Below are 14,846 nucleotides of genomic sequence, written 5' to 3'. Positions count from 1 at the left end.
AGGCTTAACATATTTATGTGAAGCTGCTGTCTTTCTTTTCAATGGGCTCATGTCAGGCATCTGCCAGGAGAACAGATGAAGGGAAGTGGGTGCGTGGGTGGGTGCTTGTGTGCACACAGTTTGTCTTGGTGTGTATATAGTGGAGGAATTATTTCATCCTGCATTTTAGAATGGCAGGCAGGCTGCTGTTTAGCTGATAACATCTCTCTCCTCCCCACCGTGTCTTGGAATGGTGAATTCCAGAGTATTGCCTTTTTTGGGAAGGCTCTTCTCGGTGAGCCCTTGCCAGCAAGTCAGTGCAGGTCCTATCTGGGTGGGGTAGGATAGTTGGGAAACTTACTCCAAACTCATGGGAAAACGGCTGCTGTGTGGTGAGCAACTCATTGCCAAAGCCAATGCCTGAGTGTCGATCACTGTGGATGCTGCCAGCTGCCTCGCTATTCTCATTCTAGAACTCTTTCAAGCGGCATGGACCTAGTTATCTGAGGGTTGCTATGTATGGTATGGGCCGTGTCCGAAGTCAGTGGAAAAACTCCTGCTGACTATGGATCAGGCCTTAAAGCAGAGAACACCGTCTCTCAGCAAATCCCCTCAGCATGTATGGGTAGGGTAGGCGGGGAGTTCATAGGGTAAAAATCTGCAGCTGCCCTGTTTTGAGCTGGGGGGCAATATTATAACACCATTCTCAGCCAAGGATGCTGAGTGTGTGGCCTGAATTTCCAAGGCAGCCCTGACTTATAAGGGTGCTGTGGCTTATTCCTTCCCAGAATTCACAGGGTTTTTTGGACGGGACCTGTGACAATTGTTCATCATTCCCCAGTTCCTTTTCGCTGGGGCTGAACAGTAAGTTACCAAGTCATCACTTCCCTTCCCCTTTTCTCTCAGGGCAAATTGGGCCAAAACTTAGTTTAGCTGGAGGAAGAATGGGGAGAGGCAGAGAAAAGGAGCACTCTCTTTGTTCAGTAGAGTGCACTTCACTCAACTGGGATGTGTGGAATTAGGACATCTGTCCCATGAGGAACCAGTTTAACCCTAACGACGCTCAATGCTGGTGGGCCAAATTTTGAAGACTTCGGTTCATCTTTTATGGGAATTTTCCTGGGTGAGGACTGAGTGAACATGAAAACTAGATTTTGACCTCAGTGACGCTGAGTAGCTCCAGACTCACTCCACATTTACACTGGCAGAATTGAGAGCCGATTTAGCCCCCCAGAAGGATCTCAGAGTGTAGCTTCCCAACTTCCATGAGCGATTGTAGAGCTGAGCAAAGGGGCTCGGGGGCTGGCCCAATAACTGCTGTTGATGGGGATTTAAGGACTGGGTTATTTTTTTCCCTTCAGCTCTCTCTATGCCTGGCTCCTTCCATGTCAAAGACATGAACTGGCCATGGCCATGAGGGCAATGTGTCTCACAGCTCTCCCTGCCCAGAGGCTCAGACACAATGGTGATAGGCATAGCAGAAGAACCTGAGTAACTTAGAATAGCATTGGGCAGGCAGCAGACACAGGCTCCATTTTTTTCTGGTGTGCAGAACGGCTGTGGGGTCTCCTCCCAACACTGCTGCATTAGCATCCCACTGGCTCTTCTGCCAACCAGGAGAGCTGCGTAACTGGGGCTGAAGGCTGTGTCCATAAGGATATCCTGATTACGCAGATTCCACTGCACTGTAAGAGGAATGAGCCAGGATTTCCCATGTTATTAGTTGTCTGTCAGGAAAGCTGCTGTAACTGCCTGGGGTTTTTTTTCACATGGAGTAAACACCTTAGCACCACCTTTCCTAGCTGGCAATGTTCCCAAACCTCTGCCAAGGAGACTCTGCAGCCCTCCGCAAGGCAGATGCCAAAGTTAGCATCCAGAAGTAGTGTTGTTGCAACAGAGTATCAGGCCAGTTCCTGAGCTCACTTACACTGGGGCAAATCTGGAGTAAGTCCACTGAAGTTACTGTGGATTTACAACAGTGTAACTGGGATCAGAATCTGCCCTGTTTCTTTTAACTAAATACAGTGGCTTTTTCTTGGCTTAGCCCTGACATTTCTGAAGAAATGTCACTGTATTGTTCTCAAAACTTCAAAGGTTATCGTTGGCATGATCTATTAATTCACTCTTTCTTTAATCCATAAATCCATCCATTTTCCCTACACGGACCCCATTTTGTGCCTCTACAGGAGAATTCTCACATACGGGCTAGTGTGTCCGTTAGAGTGGACGATGGATAAGAAGAGTTTAAAAATAAGGACAGAGCAAGCGATGGGAAGGATAGAATAGGGTTAGAGTCAGCCCCTGTGATGGGTGGGGGTGATGTCTTTCACATGACATAAACCTGAGCTCCAAACCCCTGGAGTTCATAGAAGATCCCATTCCGTGAGAAAAGGGATCTTTGCCCTCATGCCCCTGCCATATTCTGCATTAGGTGGCCATAACACTTGTGCAGTGTTGCTGCAGCCTGTTCAAAGGGCTGCCACGTTTCAGACCAGAGGTGGCTGCACATTGGTGCTAGGTGAGATGGGTCAAGAGTATGTAGAGTTGGTTAAGAGGCTTGGAAGCCTTTGGGAGGAATATTAATGCAAGATATTCTTAATTAAAAACACAAGGAGGAAAATCCTGAGGAGGAGGAAGAGGGGCAGTACAGGGGCTAGGACACTAACCTAGTACCTAGGCAACTGGTACAATTCCCTGCTCTGCCCCAAACTCCCTGGGTGAGTTGCTTAGCCTCGCTGGCCTTAGTTTTCTAGCTGTACAATGGGGATGTTAGCACTGCCCCACCTGCAAAGAGAGAGATGGTAGAGATTGTGAGGTGCTCAGATACTAAAACAATGGAAGCCATGAACAGCTCCTATTGTATTAACGGATGGAGTGCCCTCAGCTCCCACTAAAGCCAGGGCTCAGTGCCCATCAGGATTTGGCCCCGTTTGGTGAAGTTCTGGGAGTCCCTTCCAGCCCTTTTAATTGTTTTGTTTCCTATTTTCCCCCCCTCCCCTCCAGATGTACAACGGGACCCTTAAAAGAGAGACAGACAATCGGCGCTTCAGCTCTTACAGTCAGATGGAGGGCTGGGGCAGCCGGCACCACGGCAAAGCCGTCTGCAGCCCCACCAGCCCCGGCAGCGACTACTGCCTCAAGACCAGCCGGAGTGAGCCTGATCTGTGCTGTGAGCCTCCTCGGGGCACGCTCCGGAGAAACCAGATGGGGAGCCGGGGAGTGCAAAAGGCAACCCTGAACCGCCAGAGCATGTACAGCAGCTGCAGCACCCACCACGGCACCAGCAGGAAGCCGATCGCAGCACGCACCCTCTCCTGCACTTCAGGCAACAAGCAGGACGTGTTGTACGCCCAGCCTGTGACGAGCGGCAGGCAGGATGGGGTCTATGGGCACTCTGTGTCCAGCTCCAGGTAAGCTCCCATGTGCCTGTTAGCTCAGTGTGTTTAGCCTGGGACCCGCCTGTAGGGAGTCAGGATGAAATAGCTGGAATGGGAGGGACCTCGCTTGAGTGCTTCTCCTGCTCACTGTGCCACTGAGGGTGGGCATTCGTTTCCCTGCAAAAACCCCCCACCATTTTTCATACTGTGAGTCCAGTTTCCAAACAGACAGATTCTGGATCCTTCCCACGGATCTGATCTTGAAGGGTGCTGAGCACCTGCTGAGTGCCACTGGTTGCCATTGCACTCCCTAACCAGGTCTTTGCTCTGACAGAACTCGTCGATTTCTGCAGGAGGCCAGCCTGAGTAAGGACTAGCAGAAGCTCATTGAGGATCTCGGGATTTAGTCCAACTGGGAGTTTCTCAAGGAAGAGGACGGAGTGAAAGTACTTCAAAATCGGGGCCCAAATTATACTGCCATCTATTCTACTCTGCTCATTCCCTTCCTGTACTGATGCTAGACATCCCCTGGTTAGGGAGCGGTCCCATGTGTAGACCCCTCCCGATTTGGGGTGTGGCTCACTGCAGAACTGGTTCTGACTTGGGAGTTGTCTATCATGAAGCATTAGGACTGGCTGGGGAGGTGTCATCCCATCAGATGCTCGCTTACAAGTGTAGGAGGTATACGAGGGGTGGCGGATATCCTTCGTGTCCCAAATGTCACCTTCTCTCAAACATCTGCATTAAGAAATTGAAGAGGCTAGTTTGTCCCCAGTAGCTGACACTCTGAGCAATGGTGAAGCTCAGTGTTCAAACCTGCATAGTCTTACTAACCATTGCTAGTGTACATTGTACAGCACCTAGCGCAGTAGGGTCCTGGTTTATGACTAGGGCTCCTACGTGCTGCCTCACTGCATCTAATTAATAATTACAATAAAAATAGCAATCACAACAGGATCTGCACAAAATCCTCACCTAATTCAGCCTGAGACCCTGAAGCATGAAGCAGAGGTTGTGGAAATTCCATTTACTGCAGATATTTGGGGCCAGTTCATGCCCCTTGGTCACCTTGGACCTTTGACTCTTAGCTTTACATGCCTCCTGTAAATCTCCCTCATTGAAAATTGTCCACAGGTGTTTAGCAGGGTCTGAGACTCCATGAACTGTTAACTGTCCCACTGATCTTTCGGAAATTTCGCTTTATGCATGCGCAATCATCACTGCTTTTACCATGCAAAATGTGACTCTGTTTAGCCATGGCTTACCTTGTGGTTGGATGGCACTTTGATCAAAGCATGGTTTTGTCCATTTGCTCATTTCATATACCCTGTAATTGCTTTGGGATGGAAGACCACCATTTACATAACTAAAAGCAATTCACTCCAGGAATATCTGACCAAAAAGTTAAGGGCAGTAGGATGAGAGGCCGTAGGGTTAAGAAATACACCCAGTTAACAGTTGCAACAATGAAGATGTTTTCTGCATAAGGTGAATGTTGCTTTTTAAGAAATTGGTCCCAACTGGGTTGCTGTTTCTCTAAAGAAAGAGCTGGTATACACAGGAGTTTCCCCATATGTAGCATTACGTGTAGTTATGGAATGGTAGGATTCCTTGAAGAATAGCTTTGGTTTACTGAAGATTTACTGAAGAACTGCCTTTGTGTCAGATATGCTTTCCAATGCTAGACATCCCCTGGTTAGGGAGCAGTCCCATGTGTAAAACTCTCCTGGTTTGAGGCGTGGCTCACCCTGCAGAACTGGTTCTGACTTGGGAGTTGTCTATCATGAAGTATTAGGCTGGTTGGGGAGGTGTCATCCCGGTAGAACAGGTTCCGGATGAGGAGTTCTGTCCTTCTTAGAACTGAAGGGGAGTTGTCCCCCACTGTAGACCTGGTTTAGTTTGTGGAGTGGTCTGTCTGGTAGAAGTGGCTCTGCCTTGTGAGTGTTGCCCTCTACAGTGAGTTGAGTTTGAGGATGCTTCCTCCATGTAGATCTGGTACTGGTTAGGGAGTTGTTCTCTTTGAAAAGCCACTCTTGCTTGGAGGGTGGTGAGAAGAAAACTAATTCTGATGGGATGCTTATTAACCTGGGTCTGGTTGAGGTGCCGTCACCGGTGCCCTTGGTAGGGTCTGTAGAACTTGTTCTCCCTGGAAAGATGCCGTCTTTATAGAACTGTTTCTGGGCTGGCTGTAGTGTGTTGTGGAACTAGTTCTGATTGGAGAGTTCTACCTCTTGGAGACCTAGAAAGCGCTTTGTTCTTTAGGAATTACAGGTCTTTCTTGGGCATCTGTCCCCATCGTTGAGAGTTGTTGTCCTTGAGGAACTGGGCTTGGCTGAGTGATGATTACTATTGAAGAACGTGCCCTGGTTGTGGCATTGTCCCTTGTGCACAAGTGGTTCTTAAGGTGGAGTTTTCACCTTGCGGAATAGGGACTGCGTGGGGTTGTTGTCCTCATACTAGAAACGTTTAGTGTCGGTGAATAAGTTGTCTGCAATGAAACACTGGCCTTGCTTGTCAAATTGTCTCCCATGAACAACCGAACATGGTTATGCAGTTGAAGAAGTGATTCTGGAGGGGATCTGTACATTCCCCACTGTACAGATGTATACTACAGCCTCAACTCTGCTTCTGCTGAACTCCCCATCCAGATCTATTTCTCCTCCCCACTCTCTTTGGTTTCTTGTTCATTCCCCACTATAGAACTGAGAGTACTTGAGGTATTGCCTCCTATGTAGATGGGTTCTTTGCAGTTATCCTCTTGCAGAATTGGATTCTGTTTGGGAAGCATCTTTCCTACTAGAAATGTCTCTGGACTGATAGTCCCCTCCAGAGATAATCCTGGTTTTGGGGCTGTCCACACTGTCTTGTTTTGTGTGATTTCTCCTTTTTAGAACCAATCAAGGTTAATGCATTGCATAGGCAGGCATTGTACCCCTGCAAAACTGAGCTGGATTGGAGTGTTTTCTCTTTTGGAGAACTCTTTACAATCGGGAGCAGACCTCCTTGTGGCACTGGTTCCGATGTAGGTGCTATCCCTCCTGTAAAACCATTCCTGGGCAGAGAGTTACCCCTAGTGTAGAGCTGGTCTTGTTTTGAACAATCCCCCTAATTGATCTGGTTCTGGTTCCACTTGTTGCATCACCCCCCTGGAGAACTGGCCGAGGTTGGAGAGCAGTTCCTGTGGAATAGTCGGGCTGGGAAAATGTAAACCCATCCTTTTACCCTGGCTTTTCCTCCATAATTCTGAAGTTACTTGGGTGGGGGACAGATAGATGATGCAGATAAAAGAAGAGAAGGAGGAGAAGTAGTAAGAAGTAAAAGAAAGAAGGGGAAGAGAGTTGAACAAAAAAAGAACTACAAGCTACATTGGCTCTTAGCAAGAGGAGATGGAAAATACTGTCTGTTTAACTCCTTGATATAGCTACAATATTATTTGCACTCCAGTACCAGCATGCTAAGTGCATTAGCATTGTAAAGCTAGTTGTACTGAGTAGTCCCTCATACAGAACTGGATCTGATCAAGGCGTTATTGTATTTCTAGAGCTGTTCTTGGTTGTGTGTTTTCCTCCCTTGTGAAATGAGTTCTGTAGGAGACAACTCTTCCCCTTCGAGGAATGACCTCTCTCTTGTCCAGCATTTTCTGTCTGGGAAGGACTCTACTCATGTACAACTGGGTATGATTGGGGAATTGTTGCCTTTTCTATCTGGCTGTACTTGAAGAGTATTGTCTCTCATAGATTTGGCTTGTGGAATTGTTTTTGTAAAATAAAACCTGGTTGCAGGTTTTCCCCTGTCTTGTAGAACTGGTTCTGCTTGTAGATCTTGGCGTGATTTGGGAATTTTCCCCCATGAAGTTGTGTAACTTCCCCCCCATAGACCAGGTCCTGGCTGGTCAGTTTGTTATGAACAGTTATCAGGCATACTCAGTGGTTATGTGAATAACACCTTTAGCTTGTTTAACTAACAGCAGATCTTTTTGCTCACCTCTGCTTCCTCATTCACCTGAATGTAAAGCATGATATTCCTGTGCTAAGCCCTGGGAAAGGGTGGGTCTCATGGGGGACCACACGTCCCAGGTCAGAGTCTTTGAGGGCTCAGAATGAGCCTTTTGGTTTGGTTATTCTAATGGCTGCTGCAGCTGATCAGTTCCCAAATAGTGCCATTTGCATGTCCCTAAAGTGGAGCTCTTTGCAGTCAGTTCCTCTTCCAGTCATATTGTACGTCATCCGGAGCCAGCACTCAGTCACACACATTGCCGGCCCTGTTGGCTAATTGATCTGTAGTGACTCTGCCCAGTTAGGAGAAAGATTCCCCCACTCCAGGGTCACGCGATACAAACTGAATGCCACAAGTAATTAGTGAAGGGTGTGATGTACATAATGCACTCTAGGAGCAAGTGGATCTTTTGTCCCTCTGCAGCTGGTACACACAAAAGGACAGGAAACTACTATGCCACCAGCTAGGGGAGTCATACCTTTAGTTGAAGCTGTAGAGGCCCTTGCTTTTAGCACTTCAGGTCCCAGATTCAAATCCCACCAAGCTAGGTCAGTTATACCTGCTTTATGCCTGCACACCAGTGCTCTATGATAGCCAGCCAGAGAGGGACTCAGAGTGTTCTTCTCCGTAAGGAGGAAAAGTGCCTGCAGAGCTTTCCTAACATGCGGGCTGCTGGAACTGAGATGTAGCATGCACTGAATTTCTGAAGGGGAACAGTGTCTGCCATAATGCCAGATGTGCACTAAGACCTTCTTCTTTTGCTTTACCCCCACCAGTCAGCTGCGGGTGGAAGAAAGAGACTAAGATACAGCTCCTGTGTGCACCTTAAAATGTGTGGCTGTGAACTGTGGCTGTTGGTGGCAATGGCATATGGTGACCCTTTTCCCCCATTGGTAAACATCTCCTGAAGTATGTGCTCCCTCACCTCTGAAGTGACAGCAGGTGTGGGCACGAACTTAAGCTATATAGAGAATAACTGACAGAGGAGCACTAAAAACCTGTAAGAAACTGGGGCTGGCTACAGAAAAGGGCCACAGGCATCAGACTGAGTGCTATGGAATGACAACAAAGCTGTTGACTAGAGTAGGATCCTCTGGACTTGTTGCCTTGCTGGGATGCAGTACAAACCCTGATAAATTCATCACTGTGCATAGGTAGCTATCACAAGACATCCTGGCAACACAACCTGTGCTATGTTAGCCTGGCCTGCATGAGTTGTGTCTGACGTGCTGGATGCACTGCACACATAACCACAGCCATACAATTTATTCTTAAAAGTAAAATCTCAACACCTCACTTATCTGCTGTATCCAGCCATTGTACAGTAGTCACTGATGGAAGTCACATAAGAGCCTTGGAGTGATCCCTGGTATAGCTCCTTTCTGGAGATGACTCGGAGACTGAAGAGAGGTTATGCTGATGGAACCATGAGGCAATACCTAACATGGCGCCTAACACTGAGTCGTTCCCCCTTGCTGTAAACTGCTTCTGCAAATGACCGTAATTCAGACTATCAGCACAAGTAATCATGGCCTGGTCCACTAGAGGCCAGGAAGATTCACCTGCAGTGTGTATCTGTTTCCCAAAGGTATAGTGATGCATCTTTTTATTATGACATCCATCCCAGTTGGCCTTTGCGGGGAGTTCGTATTGCAATCATACACGATAGGAAGAAACTGCCTCCTTTCAGTGTCTCGTGAATAGTACATTGGGGTTCATCTCTCATGTCTTTATTTCCCAAAACCATTGAAACAACGTACCAAGGGTGATAGATTCTAAGACCTGAAGGGACCATTATGATCCTCTCCTCTGACCTCCTGTATAACACAAGCCATAGAACTTCCCCAGGGTAATTCGTAGAGCAGATCTTTTAGAAAAGCATCCCATCTTGGGGGATTCTCCATTCACTGGCAATTTTTGAATCAAGATGGGATGTTTTTCTAAAAAAAACATTTGCTCTAGTTCAAACAGGAATTATTTGGGGGGAATTCTATGGCCTGTGTCATACAGGAGGTCAGACAAGGTGATCCCAGCGGTACAATCTGGGCTTGGAATTTATGAATCTATGAAGAACGTAAGGGAGTCCTAGCTAGTTGCCTATGATGCCAAAGCTTCAACAATAATTATTTGGGTGGATGGATCAAAGATGAGTGACAATATTGAGCATGTTTCACTGCAAAGAGGCTTTGAGTCATACGTTAGGAATAATTGGGCTCGTGGATATTACCTTCCCTGTAATGTTTTAATAAACAATGGACAATGGCTTTCCTAGCTCCTCCCTTCTCCTTCATTCCCTGGGCCCCTAGACTCTTAATAACCAAGAAGGAAAGTTTCCATTCTACTTAGCTGCTCTGGTTGTACAACTTAACCTGGCTGAGTAGTTGTTCCATTGGATTAATTCCCCTGGCTGCCCCATTGGAGAAAATGGATTCTGGTTACTGCTGATCCTTTCCATCTTGGAACTGGAACTGGCTGTAGAGATTTCCCTCAATGGTTCTGGTTGGGGGTGGATTTGTCCCCTTGTGGAAATGCCTCTATGGGGAGTTGTCCTTGAAAAACTGACTCTGGTGGAGAACTATTTCTCCTATAAAAATTGCTCCTGCTTTGAGAATGTCTAAAACTGGAGGCCATCATGAGAGCCACCATCACAACTGGCAGTCATTGGCCAAAGACTGAATGATCACAAAAGAGTATGGACAGAACTTCCTTGCTTTCCTCTCCAGGTCAGCATGGATGTGGTGGGGGGAGAAACTTCCCCTGTTCTGTGTGTGGAGAGAGGGTCTCAGTTCCAAAGCTATCACCAACCTGGTAGAGATAGTCAGAAAGGTTTAGATAAAATGACACCACCCTGAAACTTCATCAAAACATGTCCCAAACCAAATCTCTTCTGAGGTTCCGAAGGTTCCGAGTCAACTTTTCCCGGCCCCCATTTTTCTATGACTGCACTTCCTAGTTTCTGCTTAATAACAAAACCTCAGCAAGCGCAAGCCTATCCTTTATGGGGAAATCCTGTAGAATTTAATAGACATGAAACCATTAGGAAATTACACTGGACAGTTTATATAATGTAATAGAGAATGACACCTTTCTGTGGATTGTTTAATAGAATTGAATAGTGGGTCATATCTCTATATAGAATCTCATAGTTTAATTTAAAAATTCCACAGAAAAGATATAATTCTCTTTTAGTGTATATTAGATTTTTCCATCAGGGATATTCTCTTCATATTGTCATTAACCATGCTAAAACAAAGAAACATCCAGTAAAGTTCCCAAAGCCACAAGGTCCTGAAAGGACCTAATCGTTACCTCACTAAAGTCAGCAGTAAAACCCCCACTGAAGTCAATGAGAGACCAGAAAAGAGAAAACATCATGGCAGAAGTTGAACTCTTGGATGTTTTGTTCCACCAAATGCCCTGAACATTTTATTCTCACTCATTCTGTGACCTACCATTTTCCATTTGCATTCAATTAATTTTTTAATAAAATTAATTGAACAAATGGACTGCTAGTGCTTGATTTTTTCCTTGAGCTGCACCTTGTGTTGTCATTAGCATTGTGAATTGGGAGCACTTTACACTCATTCTGCATAGATACAAGGCAGGAGATAATCAGGCTCCAAGTTTCCTGAACAAGGAGGACTGGGTGGTTTTTTCCCCCAAGCTTTTCATCCCTCCCCACACCTCAAGTCCACACTCTCTTTAAGTCACATTGGGATTCTATAGAGGTCTACAATCATTTCACTGTTGGTGTCCATCTTTGACTCAACTTAAAATTTCCCACTCTAGGCTCTTTTTCTGACAATAACATGGTCTCAACAACAATGGCCTTCCTTGAAATTTAGCACCCTGAATGTTAAAGTAGATGCGTATGATCATGGGTATTTTTTGTGCTACATTCTGATTCTGAAATCTACAAAAGGTCACACCCCAGTTTCCTAGCCTTCTTTTTGTAAACAAACTACATCATTCCATTATTATTGATGTCAATGGAAGTAGGGGCTGGAGAAAAACTGGACCATGACCTGAATACTTAGCCTATTAGGTTTCTTCAGTGATTGCAACTCTCTCTTTACATGGATCATATTGCAATATTTATAGATCTGTCTGTCTAGATAAACAAAACCATAATATCTAACAGTAGTAGGCTGAGGGACTGTTACCTACTTGAATCTGGTGGCATCTTTCAGAGAAGTCATCAGTCTCTAAAGCATCTTGCACTTGCCATGTAGTGCCTGATCCATTCCTTTCCCTTCTTTTTGTTTAGAATATGCAATGATGAACTGGACAGTGGGACAATGACCATCCAGAAAGCCATACAGCTCATGTGCTCCTCAGATGAGAAATCTCAAGCCATGGGTGCGTACTACCTCCAGCACACCTGCTTCCAGGATGAATCTGCCAAGCAAGAGGTAAACTTAACTTATTTGTGGCTGCATTTTCAAAAGCGGGCTCTGATTCTGCCTTTCACTGGAGTTGTGGGTGCTCAATGCTTTCTGAAAATGAACCCCAAGGTTCATTTAGTGAGGCTTCCAAATATCAAGGCGTTTTCCCCCAGCTGACAGGTTTTTTGGGGTTTTTTTTTTGAGCAGGTAGTTTCACTAGCACTGAGGCTCACAGTGGTCCTGTTATGAAAGGGGCTCTTTTTGCGGGATCTCTGGTCTCTGTTATGGCAGGGAATTCGTTTCACAGGGTTATTTTAGAGAAGTGGGGTCCAGTGTAGTGCTGAGGCTAATTAAATTGAGCTGTCTAGAAAGAATCTAAGCTTGTGTCATTGCTGCTGCCTTCCAGCCTCATTAACATATATGTTACATCAACTCTAGGCTGCCTTATACTTAGATTTACACCCATCTCCACTTACACATCAGCCCAGAATTTGGCCCCTTGATTCTGAGTGTAAGTTACACCAACATATGTGTCACCTCTGAATGTGGCCATGGTTTCTGGGTGCAGGTAAATCACTATGGAATGTTGTTATATTACAATTATTATGGGGTTTCTAGGTAGTTTTCACTGCAGTAATAAGACTCATGAGGCTGTATTCTTAGGTGATGGAAATCAGTGTAACACTGTTGAAGTCAATGGGAGCAAACCCTAATTTACTCGAGCTGAGGATCTGGCCCATGGGCATTACTTGCATGTCTTAACTGTTGACGTCTGTTAGTAATAATATCTAGCTCGCTTAATCAGTAGAGCTTAGAGTGCTTTACAAAAGAGGTTTCATTCATTATCCCTGTGTTTACAGATGAGGAAACTGAGGCACATAGCTGTGAAGTGACTTGTCCAACATCACTCAGCAGGTCAATAGCAGAGCTGAGAATAAAACTCATTGAGTCCCAGTCCAGCGCTCTATCCACTAGGCCACACTGCCTCACTAATCTGCTACCCTAGTCATCAGGGCAATCGGCACAGACTCTCTTGACTATTGCTATCAAGCCATTTGACTGCCTTGTGAAGAATGGGGGATTTTGGAACTTGTAATGGTCCGGGTGTCTTTTAAATTCCAATGAGTGCATCCCATGACTTCCAGGGTTAACTTCTGTCGCCATGGTCTTTTAATGCACCAGAGCAAATAGCCGAGCTTTTCATCTGATGGCGATTCTGGTCTGTCTTCCCCTCTCACAGGTCTGCCGGCTGGGCGGAATTGCCAAGCTTGTTGAACTCCTCCGTAGCGCAAACCAAAATGTCCAGCAGGCTGCAGCTGGGGCTCTTAGAAACTTGGTCTTCAGAAATCCTGTCAACAAGTTAGAAACCCGCCGGCAGAATGGGATAAGGGAGTGCGTGAGTCTTCTGAGGAGAACTGGGAACAGTGAAATACAGAAACAGCTGACAGGTACGTGCAAACAAACGAGAGACCCTCAGCTGCTGTACCTTAGAACAGCTCCATTGACTCCTCACCAGTCTGTAACACCTGGGATCTGGCCCCTAGACAGAGGGACCTGATTCTCGCCTGCCTTGCTCCTGGTGTTGCCATATGCACCTGTGCAAAGTACAGCAATACCAGACTAGGATGACACTTTGCACTCGCTTCCCCCAGGTACAAATGACAACACAAAGCTTGGGGCAGTGGAGGATCAGGCCTCTGGATTGCCCAGTTTATCACATGTTGTGGCTCTTACGCACTGTGTCAGGGGTTCCCAGCCACTGGCCCGTGAATCAGGTCTGAGACTTAGAGCTTAAACACAAAAAGGAAGCTTACAAGACTTGGAATCTTGGACAGATGACTAGGAAGGAGTATACAAATATTGCTCAGGCATGCAGGGGGGAAATCAAGAAGGCAAAAGCACAATTGGAGTTGCAGCTAGCAAGGAATGTGATGGGTAACAAGAAGAGTTTCTACTGGTATGTTAGCAACAAGAAGGTGGTCAGGGAAAGTGTGGGCTACTTACTGAATGGGGCAGCCAACCCAGTGACAGGTGATGTGGAAAAAGCTGAAGTACTCAATGCTTTTTTTGCCTCTATCTTTACAGACAAGGTCAGCTCCCAGATTACTGCACTAGGCAGCACAGTATGGGGAGGAAGTGAGCAGTCCTCAGTGGTGAAGGAACAGGTTCAGGACTATTTAGAAAAGCTGGACATGCACAGGTCCATAGGGCTGGATGCAATGCATCTAAGGGTGTTGAAGGGAGTTGACCGATGTGATTGCAGAGCCATTGACCATTATCTTTGAAAACTCGTGGCAATTGGGAGAAGTCCCAGACCATTTGAAAAAGGCAAATACAGTGCACATCTTTAAAAAAGGAAAAGAGGAGGATCCGGGGAACTATAGATCAGTCAGCCTCACCTCAGTCCCTGGAAAAATCATGGAGCAGGTCCTCAAGGAATCCATTTTGAAACACTTGGAGGAGAGGAAGCTGATCAGGAACAGTCAGCATGGCTTCACCAAGGGCAAGTCATGCCTGACCAAGCTGATTGCCTTCTGTGATGAGATGACTGGCTCTGTGGATGTAGGGAAAGTGGTGGACATGATATACCTTGATGTTAGCAGAGCTTTTGATATTGTCTCCCACAGTATTCTTGCCAGCAAGTTAAAGAAGTCTGGGTTGGATGAATGGATTATAAAATGGATAGAAAGCTGGCTAGTTCATGCGGCTCAATGGGTAGTGATCAGTGGCTTGATGTCTAGTTGGCAGCTGGTATCAAGCGGAGTGCCCCAGGGGTTGGTCCTGGGGCCGTTTTTATTAAGCATCTTAATTAATTATCTATATGATTGGATGGATTGCACCCTCAGCAAGTTCGCAGATGACACTAAGATGTGGGGAGTGGTAGATATGTTGGAGCATAGGGATAGGATACAGTGTGACCTAGACAAATTGGAGGATTGGGCCAAAAGAAATCTGATGAGGTTCAAAAAGGACAAGTGTAGAGTCCTGCATTTAGGACAGAAGACTCCCATGCACTGCTACAGACTGGGGACCAACTGGCTAGGCAGCAGTTCTGCAGAAAAGGACCTGGGGGTTACAGTGGACAAGAAGCTGAATATGAGGCAGCAGT

The 14,846-nt window shown here is 46.2% G+C and overlaps 1 protein-coding gene across 1 annotated transcript in view; it reads left to right on the top strand.

The window, feature by feature from the left end:
• The window catches only part of PKP1 (plakophilin 1), a 76,844-nt gene that overhangs the window by 45,795 nt on the left and 16,203 nt on the right, over positions 1–14,846 (top strand). Inside the window, exons 4-6 of the mRNA XM_067531621.1 lie at positions 2,983–3,389; positions 11,620–11,764; positions 12,978–13,185. Coding sequence (XP_067387722.1) covers positions 2,983–3,389; positions 11,620–11,764; positions 12,978–13,185 — 760 coding nt within the window. The remainder of the gene's footprint in view (positions 1–2,982; positions 3,390–11,619; positions 11,765–12,977; positions 13,186–14,846) is intronic.

The sequence above is a fragment of the Emydura macquarii genome, unplaced genomic scaffold (genome assembly GCF_026122565.2).
Source record: "Emydura macquarii macquarii isolate MOO-44397 ecotype Brisbane River unplaced genomic scaffold, CSIRO-AGI_Emac_v2 contig_3220, whole genome shotgun sequence".
In the NCBI taxonomy this organism is placed as follows: Eukaryota; Metazoa; Chordata; order Testudines; family Chelidae; genus Emydura; species Emydura macquarii.
This window is presented reverse-complemented; position numbering and strand designations above follow the sequence as displayed.